Genomic DNA, 17,560 nt, shown 5'->3' with positions numbered 1-17,560 from the left:
TGATTCTATCTTGCTCTCTGAATTGGGTGGAGGGAGGGGTTGGTAAGAAGAAGATCCATAGTTCCTTGTGAAGTTGTTGCTTGGATTTCCTGTGAAGGAATTCTTCTGACCAAATCTCTGATTTTGATACCCAGCTCCATACACATAGTTGACATATTCTGTAATCTCTGGCTTTGGCTCAAAAGTCTCAACATCTTCAGCAAAATGGACAGACTTCTTTCCCACAAGAAGATTACGCATTGTATCCAACTTAGCATTCACTGCAGCAAACTGATTTGAACCATTGCCCTCATGTGCTCTTTTCCGCTCTAAGTCTGCATTCTTGGTACTGTTGTTGGATGCTAGCCTTTCTATCAACTTTTCAGCGTCATCTGGGTACCTTGTCTTGAAGTTCCCATCACTAGCTGCATCCAAAGCCATCTGATACCTCCAATCAATACCACTGAAGAAGATACTGATCAACTGCACCTCTGAGAACCCATGATGTGGACAATCTCTCTGGTATGCTTTGAATCTTACCCAAGCAGCTTTGTAAGATTCAGTTGGTCCTTGTCTAAAGGTGGAGAGCTTGATCCTCAGCTCATCAGACATGGCATCATCATAGAAGTAGTTCAAGAATGCCACCTTGATGTCATGCCAGGTTGTCAGAGATCTTGGTTTCAGCTGCCTTAGCCAATGAGAAGCTTCCCCAGCAAGAGATTAGGGGGAAAGCTTGCAGTAGAGGTAGTCTTCAGTGACTCTATTAGCCTTGATGCTTGTGACTATGTCCTCAAAGTGCTTTATATGGTCTAGAGGCTTCTCATTTGGCAAATTCTGGAATGGCCGTTGTCCAACAAGAGCAAAGTAGGCAGGTTTCAGCTCAAAGTCATTCCTTGGGAATGGAGGAGGGACAATTGCGGAATGGTTCTCATAGAACAAGTCTGGTCTGTTGAAGTCCGCAAGAGTCTTGACAAGCTCTCCATTGTTGCCCCGTCTAGGCTGAAGGTTTTGCTGGTTGTTACCATCCAAGTTGGCTCCATTCGCACCAGCCCCAACATTGCATCGACCGATGCAACCTATGCGTCGATCGATGCCTTCTTCATTGCGTCGATCGATGCCAACGTTGCGTCGGTCGACACCATCTGCATGCTCATTAGCGACGACAGGTTCTTCCTGAATAACCTGCCCTTCAGCATCAAGTTTCTGGCCTTGCTCGTTGCGCACATGACCCTCTTGATCTCTCAAAACTTCAGCCTCATAAAGTCTCAGTATGATTGGGTTGACCATCTTTGCTGATTTGGCTGCTTTGGTGTTCTCACGCTCTAGTTGTCCTAACTCTTGATTTGTAAGCTTAACAACTGGACCAGTAGGATTTTTCCTGGTGCTAGGCTTAGGCATGAACCTGAAACACACAAGAGAAAAGAAACAAAAGCGTGTGAGTAAAACAGAAAAAGAAAAATTTAGAAAAAATCAAAGATTTTAATCTAATGGTGAATCAAAAGAGTCTCCGGCAACGGCGCCAAAATTTGATATGCTCAAATTTAACCCTGAGCTACTCTCTCAAATTAAGAGACCAATTGTAGTACTTAGGGATCGAATCCACAAGAACTCTAGATTCACACAATAGACTTATTATTCTTTTAATTATGCTAAACAGAAATTGTAATTTAAATAGCAATGCAAAACAGAAAATAAAAGAGTTGTAAAATTCAGAAGGACTAAACGATAGGCCAAGGGAAATTCTCAGGAAATCATGGAAAATCAGATCAATTAATTAAACAAGCATGATTCAACAATTAAGCACCGTTCTTGAACTCTAAACACAATTGTAAAATAGATCAGTTCTCACTGCAAATATTATCTAAATTTAAAACTAGAAAATCCAAATCTCTTTGCAAAATTCTAGGTAACAAATCAGCAATAAAATCAGCTTTAGATAAGTTCACAAAATCACTAATTCAAATCTCTTTGCAAAAAGTAATTTTGCTCACCAAAGGTTTTATCAGGAAAATCAATTATATTCTCATATCAATCAATAATCCTAAAATCTAAATCCAGATGACTAATCAAAGATCTAGCATTAAGAACAACCTATGGTGAAGAACAAGAAAGATAATGAATCCTAAATTAACAGATCTAACAATCCATGAAATCCCTAATGAGAAACCCTAAACCTAACAAGCAGATCTACTCAGACATAATTGTATGAACACAAATCATGAATAAAATAGATAGCATTAAGAGATTAAAGGGAGAAGAAAAGGAGTTCTGAATCTTCTCTAAAGGAGTCTTGATTCTTCTCTCTAAAAATCTCTCACAGGGTTTTGCTCTCAAAAGTTGCAGGGAAAAATAAAGCTTAGTCTAAACAATGACCTAAAAATCCTATTTATATTCCTAAAACACGGCCAGGGACTAATGATGCAAATAGGGAAAACATTGGGGCAGCTTTGTAAATCTTCAAAACTTATGAGGAAAACTTCCGATTTTGACTTTGGCATAGCATCGATCGATGCTTATGTTGTGTCGATCGATGCACTCTTCTAAAAATGTCTCCCAACTTCAGCAGCTCAGCCTCAATGCTTGATTAAGCTCCAAATCTTCTTATTTAGCTCTATTATGCTCCCATCCATGTTAAATCTTATAAAAACTCAAAAGACTCTAAAAATACCAAGAAGACTCTATATTTAAAACTTATATCATGGCTAAAAACACCTAAAAACCATGATATATCAATACATCTCCCTTTTCATTGCAGAATAGCAAAGAAAATATGGGAACTATCACCAATCACCAATCCGCACTCAAGCAGGTCAGTTTGATCAAAAACACTCTCTTTGTGAAATCATTCAATACCTTTTATCTATTAGAGATGCGGAATGCCCAAGAGACTATATATTCCCTCTCATTGGCTGGCGTATTTGGAAAGCTCCTAATGATCTCATTTTTAACAGCAAGAAATTGGCCATTCCAAACATTATAAGCCAAGCGTTAATGGATCACAAATTATGAAAGGAGGCTAATAGCATTACAATGCACCAGGATGCACATCTAAGAAAAGAAGGGCTGGCCAGATACACACACAATGACATCTCAAATCAACCTTATCATTTCTATTGTTATATAGATGGCTCTTGGGTTGATGCTAACAACAAAGCTGGAGTTGGATGGTCTCTCCACAACGCTCAAGGAAGATGCATTCTTAGAGGTTTCACAGCAATAGAACCTACAAACTCACCTCTTGAGGCAGAAGCTATTGCTCTAAGGAAAGCCATACTTCATCTCAAGCGCCTGGATTTTCGCTCAACTACCTTTTGGGGAGATTCATTAATCCTATACAAATATTTGGAACAAGCTCGGGAAAAGAGTCAAGCACCAGCTGACATTGCTGAAATTCAAGCATATTTGGATGACATACTTGCTTTGGCTAATGGTTTTCACCATTTCTGAGCTATTAGTAGGAAAAACAATGTAATAGCCGATGCACGTCAAAACTATTGTACCAAGTTTTTTATATAATGAATATATTGGTGGATAAGAAAGAAAGGAACTTTGACCGCAAAGAAAAAAAAAAAAAGCTAATGAACAATCTGTGGATGTAAATTCACTTATATATAGACTATATAATATAGTACATTATTTACCAGAAGATCATGACTTCAAAGTGCACATCTCGTTTTCTCATCTTCTCGTTATCTCTTGCGACTGCAGGGATACTCTCTTACATATCTCACGAGTTCTTTTAGCTTAAACATAAAACTTGATTACATTTTCTTGGGATTATTTGTTTCAGTAATTTTATGTTTATTCCGCCTCCGGAAATTGAAACAAGAAATCACAAGAAAGACATAGCGGAAATTGTTAAGATCTCATTCAAATTGAAAATTAAAAATTATCTAATAACTAACGATTTCATTTGTCTAGTTTTAGATTCTTCTCTAACGATTTCTTTTGCGTTGAAAAAATGCCTATAAAGCAATAGTTGTCCTTAATGACAACCACAATTAAAACTCTTTCTGCAAATATTATTATTATCATTAATTGAGAAAATCATTCGAAGATAGTAAAAACAAGTATGTATCAGTCAACTTGCACTTCGTCTTAGCATATTTTATTGTCTATAAGTTGTCAACCTTCGCTTGATGAGCCGATGCAATGGTACATGTGCATTGTCCCCTTACACATAGAGGTGTCCCGCTCGAGCAATGAAGGTATTCACAATCTTTTTTTGTTTTGCAAGGAAGGCTAATCTGAGCTTCCACTGTCGGGATACTTACCATTACTGCACCTAATATGATGCACATATATAGATAAAAAGACCATATGTTATGTTCGAATTTCAAATCCAATATCAATATGTATGGTTAGACAGATTTAAAGGACTTACAAGCGACGAGGAGGGCAGTAAGGAACAAGAATGTGATTTTTGATGCCATTTTTCAATTATCTTTTAAATGTATATGAAAGACAAAGACACCCATTTTGCTATTCATTTATAGTCTCTTAGAAATTTGGTAATTTAATTTGAAAATCTTTCGGTCAATGATTTTCAATAGTATTCAATAAAAATATTGGCACTGAATCTATGTTTAGTCAAAATGTGGATGATTCTTTACTTTTTAATACCGTATTTATGGTTTTTTGTTTGTTTGAATGTTAACTTTGTTCATCAATAAAAAAAATCTTTTTACAAAAGAATTGCCTCTGTTTTCAATTACGATGCCATATAAATTTATCAAATAGTTAGTCATAATTGGGGAATAATTTTTTTAATTACAAATGACAGTCCAATTTGGTTGTCTACCATTTTTATTGTAAATATGTCACATAATACTAAGATAGTAAGATAAATCACAATACCCTTTATAATGATTTTTAAAATTTTTCTCTTTGCAGAAAATGAGATCTATAAAATTGAGGTGGTGAAAACCCCCTTAGCCCAATAGTTGACTTGACCAAGGATTGATTAATTGCGATCTAAAACTCTTCAATCTTTGTCTTTCTAAACATGAAATCATGATAACTCAATTGAAACCTTTTCTGAAATATGTTATTACATCATTGAGAAAATCATCCCAGCGATGGTAAAAGCAAGAAATATGCATAATATATTAAGATTAGATACAAGTACAAAAGCCATTAACACACATATAAGATCCCGATGGACAAGAATATTTCATACGAGGATCACAATCACTCGTCAGCTTGCATGTCTTAGCACCATCCATTGTTCTTAGATTATCGAGTTTTGCTTGATGAGCCAATGGAACGGTGCATTTGCATTGTCCCTTTATACATTGAGATGGCCTACCCGAGCAAGGAAGGTTTTCACAATCATATATTGTTTTGCAAGGAAAAACAAGCTCAGCTTCTGCTATCGGAATACTCACCATCATTGTATCTAATGAATTACACAGGACCAGGAAAATGCATGTCATGTTCAAACTTCAAATCCAATAATTCTGCTTAAACAAAAGGCTTGTTAGAGAGAATAGAGAGACTTACAAGCGACGACGAGAGCAAGCAGGGAGAAGATTGTGATCTTTGAAGCCATTTCTTAATTTTATGGCTATAGCCTATGTAAACATCTACTATTTATTATAGTTTATTTGAAATACCATAATTTAATGTCAACCGATTCTTTTTTAAAAGGGATGTAATCATAAAATATTTTAAAAGGTATATAATCGAAAATAAGGATTTTATCTTAAATTTATTAATGATTATTGTATCGTACAGGTATATAATCATAAATTTACTAATAATTCAAATATTTTTTAAAAGATATTATTAACGATTTTATTTATTTATTATTTAATTTAGTATAAAAAATTTATGATTAAAATATTTTTGAAGATATATAATCATTATGAATATGTAATCTTCATATACTTAGAAAAAAGAAGCTTGCAATGTTTTAACTATAATAAAATCAAACAAAATATAGAAGTATGCAATGTTTAAAACACGTGCAGTCAATTGGTACAAATGCATAGGCCATCAAAACACATATAAGAACCGGAGACACATGTAAATCTCATACGAGGATCACAATCTTTAGTCAACTTGCACTTCTTAGCATGGTCCATCTTCTTTAAGTTGTCGAGTTTTGTTTGATGAGTCGTACATTGGCATTGTCTGTTTACACATAGAGCTGTCCCGCTTGAGCAGTGAAGGTAATCACAATCTACCGTTGTTCTGCAAGGAAGAAAGATTTGAGCTTCTACTGTCGTCGGCATAGTCACCATCATTGCACCTTATGGACACCGGACCACAAAACCACATATGTTATATTGTTTTAAATTTCAAATCAATAAGTATGCCTACATAAAATTCATGTTAGGGAGATTATAGAGGCTTACTAGCGATAACGAGAGCAATGAGGAAGAAGGATGTGATTTTTGATGCCATTTCGTAGTGTATGTCTTAGTGTATTATCAAAGATGGCTATAGACCTTTTGTATTTATAGTCTCTTTGAAAGTTAAGATTTTTTTAGAAATCTTTTAACATTCGAATCTTCGGCATTTAATAAAAATTCTGTATTTAACATCTATGAGTCGAAATGTAAATATATTTAGTTAGTTTATTATATTCATTCTTGAATTCTTATTTTGAATTACTTTTCCTCTAAGAATAAGGGGAATAATATCCTATTATTTAAGGAGAGGGAGATATATTTTTTACTCAAAACTAATAATGTTGGGATTTCATGTATTAATTCAGTTATAAAGATAGTTGTCTATTGTTAGAGACATTAATTATTTGTCTGTAATGTTCTAATTTTTTTTTTTTGTCAACCATTGGACCGGCCGGTCCATTAGCCAAATTCCTACGTTCGTAGGAACCGGGACTCGAACTTGGATGTGATGGTGCCTTATACAATCGGACTTACTTCCTGCCACTGCACTAAGGTCACGTCACTGTAATGTTCTAAAATTTTACTACAAACGATGTAATATTAAAGAATTTACTAGGTAACAACCCGCACTATATGCGACATAAATCGATTCAAATAAATTCATTAGAAGTAAAATTATTATTTTAGATCTAAAGTGTCACAAAGTTTTATTCATATTCTTTTTTGCTTTATTCAAATTTGCATTTAATCATTTATTGTAAAAATATATTTCACCCGTGAAATGTGGAAATGAATTTAAAAATAAAATTCATATATTTTATATTTCACATTATTATCTACATTGATATGCCATTAAATTGATAAGACAATGTTTTAGACTAATAAAATTAAACTCATCCTAAGTTAAAAAAAAAACCATGAGAAAAGGTATAAAATGGTAAATAATAATTAAAAAAATATAGTAGCGGTGAAAATTTATAAGAAAAAATAAATGTCTAGGGTTTTCAAAAAATTCAATATCATGTTAATATCTTTGAATCATATTATTATTAAATTATTAAAAAGTCAATATTTTATTTTATGATTATTATGGTAGTTATTTATGAGAAAATTTTAAATATATTTGAATAGTCATTGAAATTTTTAAATAGGAGACATATTTTTGTTTTTCAAAAATTTAATTTGGTGAAAAAATTTAAAATTGTTTATGAAATGTAATTTATTTTTAAGTTTATTGTGATAATTATTTTTTTAAATATACTTGAATAGTCATCAGATTTTTTTTTTAAATCGGAGAATAAGTTTGCATTTCAAATAGTTAAATAGATGAATAAGTTTTTAATAGTTTATGAAATGTAATTTACTTAATAATAATTAAATATGTTATAAAATATGATAATTAAATAATGAATTATATTTTATGGTTTTAACAGATAATCAAGTCTTACGTTTTTTAAAACTAATAGATAGAAACCTCACCTATATATATTCTAATGGCATATTTAACAGATAATTAAGTCTTACGTTATAAAATATGATAATTAAATAATACGGTAAACCGCGAGCTGAACTTCTTTTTACTGAAAATTTGTAATAAATTTAATTTGTTATTATGTTATTTATAATGGTTTGTGATTAAAAATTCGGTTTGTTTATATTAAATTTTTTGTATTTTAAAAATGTTTATTGAAAACCTGTCAATAAAATACTTGCATGTAATGAATAAAATTGTTTAAACCTTTGTCAATTAAACGCAATTCTTGCTATAGTTGTGAAGTAAGTAAAAATATATAACTAACATGTAAAAAAACAATTAAACATAGCTATTAAAAGTTCTGAAAAACCTCTTTGAATAAGCATTTTCAAGCATTGAATATATTTAAATTTTAACTTAATTTTATTATCCTAAAGAACGGTGTGGCTAAAAAAAATATAACTTTTTTTAAATAAATAAGATACTATATCAATATCTTTTATTTATTTATTTATTGATGTTTAAAATCTAAGCCGTTAAACGGAACTGTTATATATTTTACGATTAGATTTTTGAGAAAAAAATTAATCCGTGCTGTAAATGTTTTTTTGATAAAATTTGTGGTTATATATATTTTATTCGATTAGATTTTTAGAATCTTAGCTGTTAATTTTAAAAAAAAAAAAATGAATTAGTTCTGATTCTAATAGATTTTTTTTTACTTTTCTACAATTTATTTTATTTTATGTTTACCCAATTTTCGTTTTTAATTAATTATATTTACTTAATTAATTAATTAATTATATGGCAATTAAATATAATTTTTTACACATTTTAAGTTTAGTTTCATATTTGTACTTCCCAATTAATATAGTAGGATGAAATAAACATTTCCTTATATATTTTAATGATACATTTAAATCAAAAAGCTTGTTTTTGTAAATATGTTTATCTTGAGATATTTAACTACAATTAAATCTCCAAATTACTCTAATGACGACACATCAACATATTCAACAAAATATTTCTCTTTTAATATATAGGAGATATTCTAATGACATATTTATGTAAATAATAATGAAATAAACATTTCCTTATATATTGTAATGACACATTTAAATCAAAAAGCTTATTTTTGTAAGTATGTTTATCTTGAGATGTTTAACTACAATTAAATATCTAAATTGCTCTGGTGACGACACATCAGCATTTTCAACAAAATGCTTCTCTTTTAATATATAGAGGATTTGTGAAAATGGCATGCACAAACTTAAAGTTATAATTATCACAAGTTTAAATAAGTACGGCTAAACTTAGCATATATTAATATAACAAATTACATTATATAAATGGATATTACATGCATTTCAAAACTACACAAATTATTTCCTAAGTTATATAACATAATATCAAAAAACTCAATATGCGTAGATTTTGGAATGATGTAAATGGTTTTATCTATAATATATAATCCATTTTTTATTTCATTAAAATTAATTAATAAGTTTATTTATAAATCATGTAGATTGTCCTTAAATATTAAAATAATAACATTTTGGAAAGTCTTATTATATATATATAATTCCCTGTTTATATAATTATATGCAGTATTTATTTATGTACTTATTTATTTATATATATGTATAATTTAAATAATGGTATGTTTACGAAAAAATTATTTAATGTATAACGTATAATCAAAATTTTAAAACATTGATTTCCTATGGTACCAATTCACATCGGAGATCCACATATATTAAGAAATCAAGGAATCAAAACAGGAAAACAAATCAATTATGTACGTGTACAAGGAAGTATGCAAGTGTACATACATATTTTCGTCTATAAATGTATGATGTATCCATGAATGTATGTATGCAAGTAATAAGGAAACAAGAAAGCACACAATAAAAAGAGCGAAAAAAGCATGGAAGCAAAAAATGAATTAAGTGAAGAAAGCAAAGAGGAAAGTGGGAAAATAAGTCAAGCATGCAAGCAAAAAATGAAAGAAGTAAGGAAACATACAAACAAGTTAAGCAACAAATGATATAGTAAACAAAAATCAAAGAAACAGAGAAGGAAACAAGATAAGCATGTAGCCAAATAACGAAAGGAAGAAGTAAGGAAACAAAGAATCAAAAGGCAAGCACACAAACAAGTTAATAAAACTTTAAAAACTAAAAGATAACTCCGGAGATCAAAACGAAGGCCCTATCCTTTCTTTTGACTCATATCCAGTTCACGTTTTCTCTCTTACCTTGAAATCTGAATGAGATACTACAGAGGAGAAAACACCATGACTTCTCGAAACTGATAATCTCTCTCAACAAGGAACGCATCAGACTTTTGTAGTTCCTTAATTGAACCCTGCAAGTCCACAAAAAACAACAGCATAGACACCAACACTTAATAATTACAAGTATCCACCTTTATAGTCTCATCACCGACACTATGCTCCACTTCTTGTCCTGCACTTAATATGGATGATCAGACTAGAGCATTAAATTTACCTGAAAACCAAAATGACATTAATATGTTCATGTCGTGACCATCAATTCTACAACTGCAATGGAAAAAATACCTGAAACTGCATATGTTATGATCAATGGTCATGAACTTGATGAAAACTCTGCATATGCACATTTATCAAACAATACCTTGATTCACTCACAATTCTCTTACCAAATCATGTATGGGTTGCCAAACCATGTAGACTTGCTAACAAAATTTAACGGAAACAGCATAAATTCATCATCTTATAGTAGCACAAAGATTTCTAAGAATGATAAAGTTGAAAGTGGAAACCTGGACGGTGAAATTTTTTCCAAAAGCAGGAACCATAGATATTCTTCTCTTGGAATGTGAGAGGGTGAAAGAGATTGGCAATGACTAGACCTTCAAAATATAAAAAATTCACTGTCAAAGAAAGCAAGAAAAAAAAAAACTATTTTGTGAAAAGTTTGTATTTAGAACGGCATTTTCTTTAGAGCTGCAACTAGCTTTCAACGTCGAACACTCGAGTGCCTGCAACCAAAAAGAGAAAAAATCTTTAGTTAGAACCAGTGAAAGTGAAACAAGCCAAATGGTGTTTGATCAGTTTTCATAAATTGACCCATCGCCATTTTCACTTGGAGAGCTCCGCTGCAATACACCTGAAAGAAGGATTCTGATTAGAGGGGTATGCGTCATTAAATGATTCTGATTAGAGAACACAATATAAACCATCAAAACCAAGACACAAACATTTTTTTTTATTGACTTTGATGCTTTTCCATAAATCTGTTTCTTGCTCCAGTTTTTGTCTTTTCTTAGCTACGGATTGCAGTGGTGTAGGCTGCAAAATCCAAAAAAATATACAAATGAAATAATGTAGCTTATTACTTACCTTGAGTGATTCTTCCAACTGGGCAATCTTTTCTTTGTAGATCCTCCCCTATTCAGGTATCTTGTCACCTCTTTTTTTTGCGTGCATGCTATTCTACAGGGGTAAGTGAGTATGGTCTCTAAAGGAGTTTGTTGGCTTACTTAGTTGCTCATATCATATATAGAGCTTCTCCTTGTCCACCTCAAACTTTGAAATAGTGTCTAGCAAGCAGAAACACATGTTCATTAGTTTCGGGTAATAATCACACGGATCCCTAAGGTTCTTCAGAACCAAGCCAAACGATAAGGAAAAATCATGTAATTGACTTATTTTTAAATTTAAGAACAACTGCAAAGATTTAAGATTTATTGGTTAGGCATGTTTCTTCACATGCTCAGACTCCAAGACATATCTAAATCAAAGATAATTATGATTGTAACCCACATTGTCAATATCTATGGACCAAGCCAAACGATAAGGAAAAATCATGTAATTGACTTATTTTTAAAACAAAGAACAACTGAAAAGATTTGAGATTTATTGGTCACTTGAGCTGATATTGAGATATCTTAGTCTATCTTGACATGCTTAACAAAAAATATTTTCGTACTACTGTCTAAAGGCATGTGAAGTAAGTTACCAACCTTAGTGACAATTTCGGTTTTCTCTTTATTGAGAATTTAGAGAGCTTCTTTGTTATCTTCGTCTACCTTCAGCCTTTTATATTCTCCCATATATCTCCTTGTTCAAGATTAAACAGAAGAGCGGGTGTTTAAACTTGCAAAAGCTTCCTGCAAGAGGAGACCAGAAACTGACAAACTTCTCAATCCAAATAAAATCATAACATTGTTAACAGAAGACTCCTAATCGAAATGCATGAGTCTAATATAATATATATGTATTACTTATCTTCCTAACATGAAACAAGCTTTCTTCATTCTGGTTTTTTCGCTTTTGTTTAAATGAGTAATCCTCACTTTAGACCTGAAACATATTCACTGTATCATTATCCTTTCACCAAGTTATTTTATGTAGATTTGAATCTGAATGGGATAATAAAGAGGAAAAAACACTATGACCTCTATAAAGAGATGGAGACTTGGCTGTTTTGCATGATTGTTCTTACAATCCATGACCAACAAAATAATCTCTCTCGAAATGGAACACAGCAGACTCACTGGAGTCAGCAGACTCACTGGAGTCCATAAAAAGTAACACCACCTGACCTTCACTACAGAACAGACCTGACAAATATATACATGAATTTATGCTAAATATTTTAATTGAGAAGATATACATGAAAAACATAGAGCATTGAGTATCTACAAACTTACTAAGCCATGAGATTTTCTTCCAAGGCCAAATGGGTTATTTTTCCAGCAGCAGCATATCGACCAACAAAGGCTATCAAATCTACAGTCATAGAAACAATTTAGTTCTGCGCCAATCTAGTAACAATGTTTTGTATATAGAGGATGAAACATTTAGCAGGGAAAGAAATGAGAGAGACATCAAAATTTAAGGCTTTTAATGTACCTGATAGCTATCGTCAAACCTCTTGGTGGAATCCACAGGCAATAGCTATCATTTATCTAATGGAATCTTTCAAATTCCCAAAATGGCATCTGCTATTCTGCATCACAAGGATTGTTGAGCCCCAAAAGATGCATGTTAAAAAAAACAAAATAAACTATCTAAGTATCTAAACAACAGGAGTAGAGTTAATCTTATCTTTTAGGGTCATGTTCTCAGTCCACGATAGAAGCCTAAACCTTTGCTTCCTAGTATCTAAACAACAGGAGTAGAGTTATTTGACAGTTGACCATAACATACATAAAGAAGCTTAAACAAAATAAACTATCTAAGTTATTCTGAACTGTATACTAGAAAAACAAACTAAGAAATTTATATTGTTACATAAATGCCTCTGATAAGTTTTTCGTCAGAAAATTCAATCAAAAATTATAACCATGAAATAAAAAGAAAGAAAAGAGATTAGATAATAAGTTTAAAAACAAACCTTAAATGTTGACCCGTGAGAAACCTGAGATATTAACAAAGAAATAATCAAGTATATAAACAATTACACAGACCCCTAAGGTTCTTCAAGTTCAAATTTTCCAAGATGTAACTTACGATTTGAAATATCTTCACAATTTGAAGTTTTTTTTATAGCTCCACCTTAAGTTTTTTTATAGCTTCACCTTTGTGGCACCCTACACTACTGATCGTAAGGGTGAGAGGACAAAACCAAAGGACAAGGACAATCGAAAGATACCTTTTAGACCCTCTAGATGATCTGGTTTGTCTTTCATAAATTTTTGATGAAGCTCCTCAAACTTGGCAACAAATACCTACAAAATACTCCCATTGCAAATAAGGATCATGTCAGCTGCTTGTTCCTTTCTAAATACTAAATATTTAGATATCACCTTGGGATTTTTTTTCAGACCTCCTTCGACTTTCAACAATAACAATCCCATCAAGGCAGTAACATAGATCTTTGCCTTTACCTCAGTGGACACACTGCCAGAAAGATATACAAGGATTGAGGTAACATTCAGCTGTCAAATTAACTATACTTACGGAGTTTATTTCATCTTCTTAGGCAGAAAACTGAATCTGCAGATCAATAGCAGGAATATGGTCAAAATCCTTAGATGACTTCCTCGAACAATTAGTAATAAATTCATACTAATACATCCCAAAGCTAAATTATGAAAATCCACCGAGTCTTCAGAGTTGAGGAACAAAAAATAGAACAACTAAACTTAACAAGCTTCATTTCTAGAATACGTTTGTCTAGCTTATTTCAATTGGTCTGGCTTTATATTTGCTTCTAATTAAGAATCTGGTACTCAAACCTTGTGCTATGAGGTAATCCTGAATCTGGTTGCAAGTAAGTGCAAAGTCTCAATCCCTAAAGATAAACCATAAAAACAAAGAAGATGACATACATCCATAAACCATTAAAACAAAGACAAGAACATCTTACCATGAAAAAAAAGCTATGATGTTCCAGAATTTGTTTATTGCTCCAGTTTTTAGCTTTTATCCAAAACTTCATATTTCTTAGCTACGGATTGCAGTGCTTTAAGCTGCAAAATCCAAAAATAGTTTACAAATGAAATTGTGTACCATCAGTGAAATTACCCTATGCATTTTAATGCTTATAAATTTTAGAAAAATGAATGATTAGCTTTAATTACAAACAATATTGTTATTGGCAGATAGATTAGGTAACTTGTTGTGGATCATGCTATAATGTAATTAATCATTCATTTCAAACTATAAAATAGAAGAGAATAAAAGGGTCATGTTCTTTTACCTTTTAGTGTCATATGAAGAGACATTAATCTTCCATTCATCAGAGGCTTCGTTCTCAAGAAAAGAGAAACATTAATCTTCCATTAATCATGCTATTACTTACCTGCCTTTCTTTTTCCAGAGATTCTTCTAATTGAGCAAGCTCTTCTGTGTAGAACCTCTCCTGATATCATTGTCTTCTCCTTTTCCATACATGTTATATTACAAAGGGAAGATGTCAAGTTAAGTAATATTGTCGTCTTATTACCTTACTTAGTTGTTCCTGTCGCATATAGAGTCTCTCCTTGTCCTCCTTAGTTGGAAATAGTGTCTGCTAGTAATTATACTTCAACGGTTTTGATGATTTCCAACTTTACTACTGATATTAAAAGACAAAGATGACAAAACCAAAGGGCAATCAAAATAATACCTTCTAAACTTTTTCTTTCATGGATTGTGATATTCAAACTTGGAAGCTTCACTCTTCAAGATATTCTCACACTGCAAATATGGATCATGTCAGCTCCTTATTGTCTTGTACTTCTCTCAGTAATAAGCTTTACCACTTTTCTGGAGCAGCATCCGCGATTTAAGTGTCCCTTAAGCTTATCTTGAAGCAAGTTGTTGGCATCCTTCTCCCACTACACTCACCCTGCATCAACCTTTCATTCTTAATGTTACCAAGCTTCTCTCGGCTGTTTTGACTCCACAACTTCGACTGCTAGTTAGATTCATGTCTCTGAACGGTTGTCAATCTCTCTCCCTGTCCAAAGAGAAAGGCTTTTCATGAGATAGAGTGATATAAGTACTAGAGGCATCAAGTTTCTGATAAAGTTGGGTATGCTTATTCACATGCTCAGACACCAAGACATATCTGGATCAAAGATAATTATGTTAGCAACCCACATTGTCTATATATCTGAACTAAAAAAGCAAACGATAAGAAAAGATCATGTAACGTTGACTTATTTTTATACACAAAAACGATAAGAAAAGATCATGTAACGTTGACTTATTTTGCTAACGTTGATTATGTTAGCAAAAGATTTTAGATTGATTCGTCATTGAATCTGATATTGAGCTACCTTTTCCTATCTCGTCTCTTTCTTATGCAAGAAACATGTGTCGTCGTTACTGACTGGCTGACCCCAAAATGATTTTGTACTACTGGCTAAAAACATGTGAGGGAGATACTAACCTTGGTGACATTTTCGATTTTCTCTTTATTGAGAGAGCTTCTTCGTTCCCTTCGTCTCGCTCATGGCTTCTTCTACCTTCAGCCTTTCATTGCCTTTCATTTGGAACCAGGTTAGTTTTTTTTTTTTTTTTTTTTTTTTTTTTTTTAACGTGTCATTGATTCACACAGTTGATATGGAACAAGACCTTTTCTTTTGTTCAGCAGGAAAGTTCTTTCACTCTTCTCTAATTTATCTCTGCAGCCTCTACTAACAATTCATCCGCACATATTAGCTATAAGAGTTTACATTAGTTACCTCAAAAAAATTTTAACCTCTCGGAAGACAGCACTTCTTATAAGAAGTACTTAATAAATCGAAGTTTCCCTTTGTAAGTCTCATCACCAATAATCTCTATGCTCCACTTTTTGTCCTGCACTTTAATATGGATGATCGGATTAGATAGGAACAAGAGCATTAATTTTAGCTGAAAACCAAAATAACATTAATCTGTTCATGTCCATGTGCAAGCCTACATGACTAAAAAAAGGTTTTTCCAAGATTGTCGTGACCATAAAAAATTCATGAAACTGTATATGTTCTGATCAATGATCATGAACTTGATGAAAACTCTCTTCTATAGTTCCCCTGTTGAAAATGCACATTTATCAACTAACTCGACACACAGAAAATAAAATAAAAAAGGCTCCTAGTAGAAATTCATCATCTTATAGATTTCTAAGAATAATCAAGTTGAAAGTGGACACCTGGACGGTGAAAATTGTTCCAAAAGCGGGAACCATAGATATTCTTCTCTTGGATTGTGAGAGGGTGAAAGAGATTGGAAATGACTACACCTTCAAAATAAAAATTTCGCCTGTCAGAGAAGGCAAAATAATATTCAAGTAAATTCTCAATTTTGCAGTTTCAAGAAGAAAAAAAAAACAGAAGATATTATTTTGTGAAAAGTTTGTATTTAGAACGCATTCTTTTTAGTGTTGCAACTAGCTTTTGACGTCGGACTCGAATGGCTGCAACAACAAAAATGAAAGCAAAAATCACTAGTCAGAACCAGCGAAAGTGAAACAATCCAAATGGTGTTTGATCACATATAGCCTAATTGATCATCTACTGCATAATAAGAAAAGATAAAATAACTCGAAAAACAAAAGATTGAAGAAACATACCTCGACTGAAAGGAGAAACACATGTTCATTAGTTTCATGTAAAATCCAAAGGACAATAGAAAACTTTGTGGTACCGTACACTACTCATCTTAGTGGTGAGAGAGGAAAAAACCAAAGGACAATAGAAAGAATACCTTTCAGTTCATGAATTTGTTAATGAAGCTCCTGAAACTTGGATAAATTCATCCTAGTACAAGATACTCACACAGCAAATCATGTCAGCTCTTTGTTCCTTTCTACAGACTAAAAATTTAAATCTCATCTTGTGATATCTTGTTCAGACCTCCTTTGAACTGTTCGACTTCCAACAATATCCATCCCAGCAAGGCGGTAACATAGTCTTTCTTTCTCAAGTGTTGACGTCACCTCAGTGGACACATTGCCAGAAGAGAAAGATATACAAGAATTAAAATATGATTCAACTGTAAAGATTTGAGATTTATTGGTCACTTGAGCTGATATTGAGATACCTTAGTCTATCTTGACGTGCTTAACAAAAAATATTTTCGTACTACTGTCTAAAGGCATGTGAAGTAAGTTACTAACCTTACTGACATTTTCGGTTTTCTCTTTATTGAGAATATAGAGAGCTTCTTTGTTATCTTCGTCTACCTTCAGCCTTTTATATTCTCCCATATATCTCCTTGTACAAGATTAAACAGAAGAGTAGGGTTTAAACTTGCAAAAGCTTCCTGCAAGAGAGACCAGAAACTGACAAA

The 17,560-nt window shown here is 32.3% G+C and overlaps 3 protein-coding genes and 3 long non-coding RNA genes across 7 annotated transcripts; 1 reads left to right on the top strand and 5 right to left on the bottom strand.

The window, feature by feature from the left end:
* Window positions 1-3,009: 3,009 nt before the first annotated feature.
* LOC147937664 (uncharacterized) lies at window positions 3,010-3,426 on the top strand. Its single transcript, XM_087465206.1, has one exon. It carries the CDS (start codon window positions 3,010-3,012, stop codon window positions 3,424-3,426), a length of 417 nt encoding a protein of 138 aa, XP_087321332.1.
* Window positions 3,427-3,989: 563 nt separating this feature from the next.
* On the bottom strand, window positions 3,990-4,443 carry LOC147937663 (uncharacterized). Its single transcript, XR_015567278.1, has 2 exons — window positions 4,364-4,443; window positions 3,990-4,264 (listed from the first exon to the last, which is right to left on the bottom strand). It is a non-coding gene; the product is annotated as an uncharacterized LOC147937663 (long non-coding RNA).
* A 557-nt stretch (window positions 4,444-5,000) lies between these two features.
* LOC104710313 (defensin-like protein 296) lies at window positions 5,001-5,588 on the bottom strand. The gene is made up of 2 exons (XM_010426890.2): window positions 5,482-5,588; window positions 5,001-5,377 (listed from the first exon to the last, which is right to left on the bottom strand). Exons 1-2 carry the CDS (start codon window positions 5,528-5,530, stop codon window positions 5,094-5,096), a joined length of 333 nt encoding a protein of 110 aa, XP_010425192.1. The 5' UTR covers window positions 5,531-5,588; the 3' UTR covers window positions 5,001-5,093.
* A 283-nt stretch (window positions 5,589-5,871) lies between these two features.
* Window positions 5,872-6,534, bottom strand: LOC147937662 (defensin-like protein 295). Its single transcript, XM_010426889.3, has 2 exons — window positions 6,339-6,534; window positions 5,872-6,232 (listed from the first exon to the last, which is right to left on the bottom strand). Exons 1-2 carry the CDS (start codon window positions 6,385-6,387, stop codon window positions 5,952-5,954), a joined length of 330 nt encoding a protein of 109 aa, XP_010425191.1. The 5' UTR covers window positions 6,388-6,534; the 3' UTR covers window positions 5,872-5,951.
* Window positions 6,535-11,831: 5,297 nt separating this feature from the next.
* On the bottom strand, window positions 11,832-14,640 carry LOC147937661 (uncharacterized). 2 transcript variants are annotated; one of them, XR_015566830.1, is made up of 11 exons: window positions 14,502-14,640; window positions 14,169-14,271; window positions 13,626-13,699; window positions 13,452-13,527; window positions 13,310-13,389; window positions 13,194-13,217; window positions 12,710-12,961; window positions 12,508-12,586; window positions 12,253-12,417; window positions 12,079-12,157; window positions 11,832-11,964 (listed from the first exon to the last, which is right to left on the bottom strand). It is a non-coding gene; the product is annotated as an uncharacterized LOC147937661 (long non-coding RNA). The 2 variants fall into 2 exon arrangements; XR_015566831.1 differs by lacking the exons at window positions 11,832-11,964; window positions 12,079-12,157; window positions 12,253-12,417; window positions 12,508-12,586 and having other exon boundaries at window positions 12,827-12,961; window positions 13,606-13,699.
* A 33-nt stretch (window positions 14,641-14,673) lies between these two features.
* On the bottom strand, window positions 14,674-17,212 carry LOC147937660 (uncharacterized). The gene is made up of 8 exons (XR_015566832.1): window positions 17,125-17,212; window positions 16,976-17,028; window positions 16,422-16,511; window positions 15,863-16,087; window positions 15,678-15,770; window positions 15,043-15,242; window positions 14,910-14,980; window positions 14,674-14,810 (listed from the first exon to the last, which is right to left on the bottom strand). It is a non-coding gene; the product is annotated as an uncharacterized LOC147937660 (long non-coding RNA).
* Window positions 17,213-17,560: the final 348 nt, after the last annotated feature.

This window comes from Camelina sativa, chromosome 9 (genome assembly GCF_030686135.1).
Source record: "Camelina sativa cultivar CO46 ecotype springtype chromosome 9, ASM3068613v1".
NCBI lineage: Eukaryota > Viridiplantae > Streptophyta > Magnoliopsida > Brassicales > Brassicaceae > Camelina > Camelina sativa.
The sequence above is the reverse complement of the archived record's forward strand: the minus strand, read 5'-3'. Positions and strand labels throughout refer to the sequence as shown.

Excerpts from the sequence above, each read along its gene's own strand:
- LOC147937664 (XM_087465206.1), top strand. The coding sequence starts at position 3,010 with ATGCACCAGGATGCACATCTAAGAAAAGAAGGGCTGGCCAGATACACA.
- LOC104710313 (XM_010426890.2), bottom strand. The coding sequence starts at position 5,530 with ATGGCTTCAAAGATCACAATCTTCTCCCTGCTTGCTCTCGTCGTCGCT. Across the intron at positions 5,378-5,481 it reads GCTTGCTCTCGTCGTCGCTT|ATACAATGATGGTGAGTATT; the intron begins GTAAGTCTCTCT and ends GTAATTCATTAG.
- LOC147937662 (XM_010426889.3), bottom strand. The coding sequence starts at position 6,387 with ATGGCATCAAAAATCACATCCTTCTTCCTCATTGCTCTCGTTATCGCT. Across the intron at positions 6,233-6,338 it reads CATTGCTCTCGTTATCGCTA|GTGCAATGATGGTGACTATG; the intron begins GTAAGCCTCTAT and ends GGTGTCCATAAG.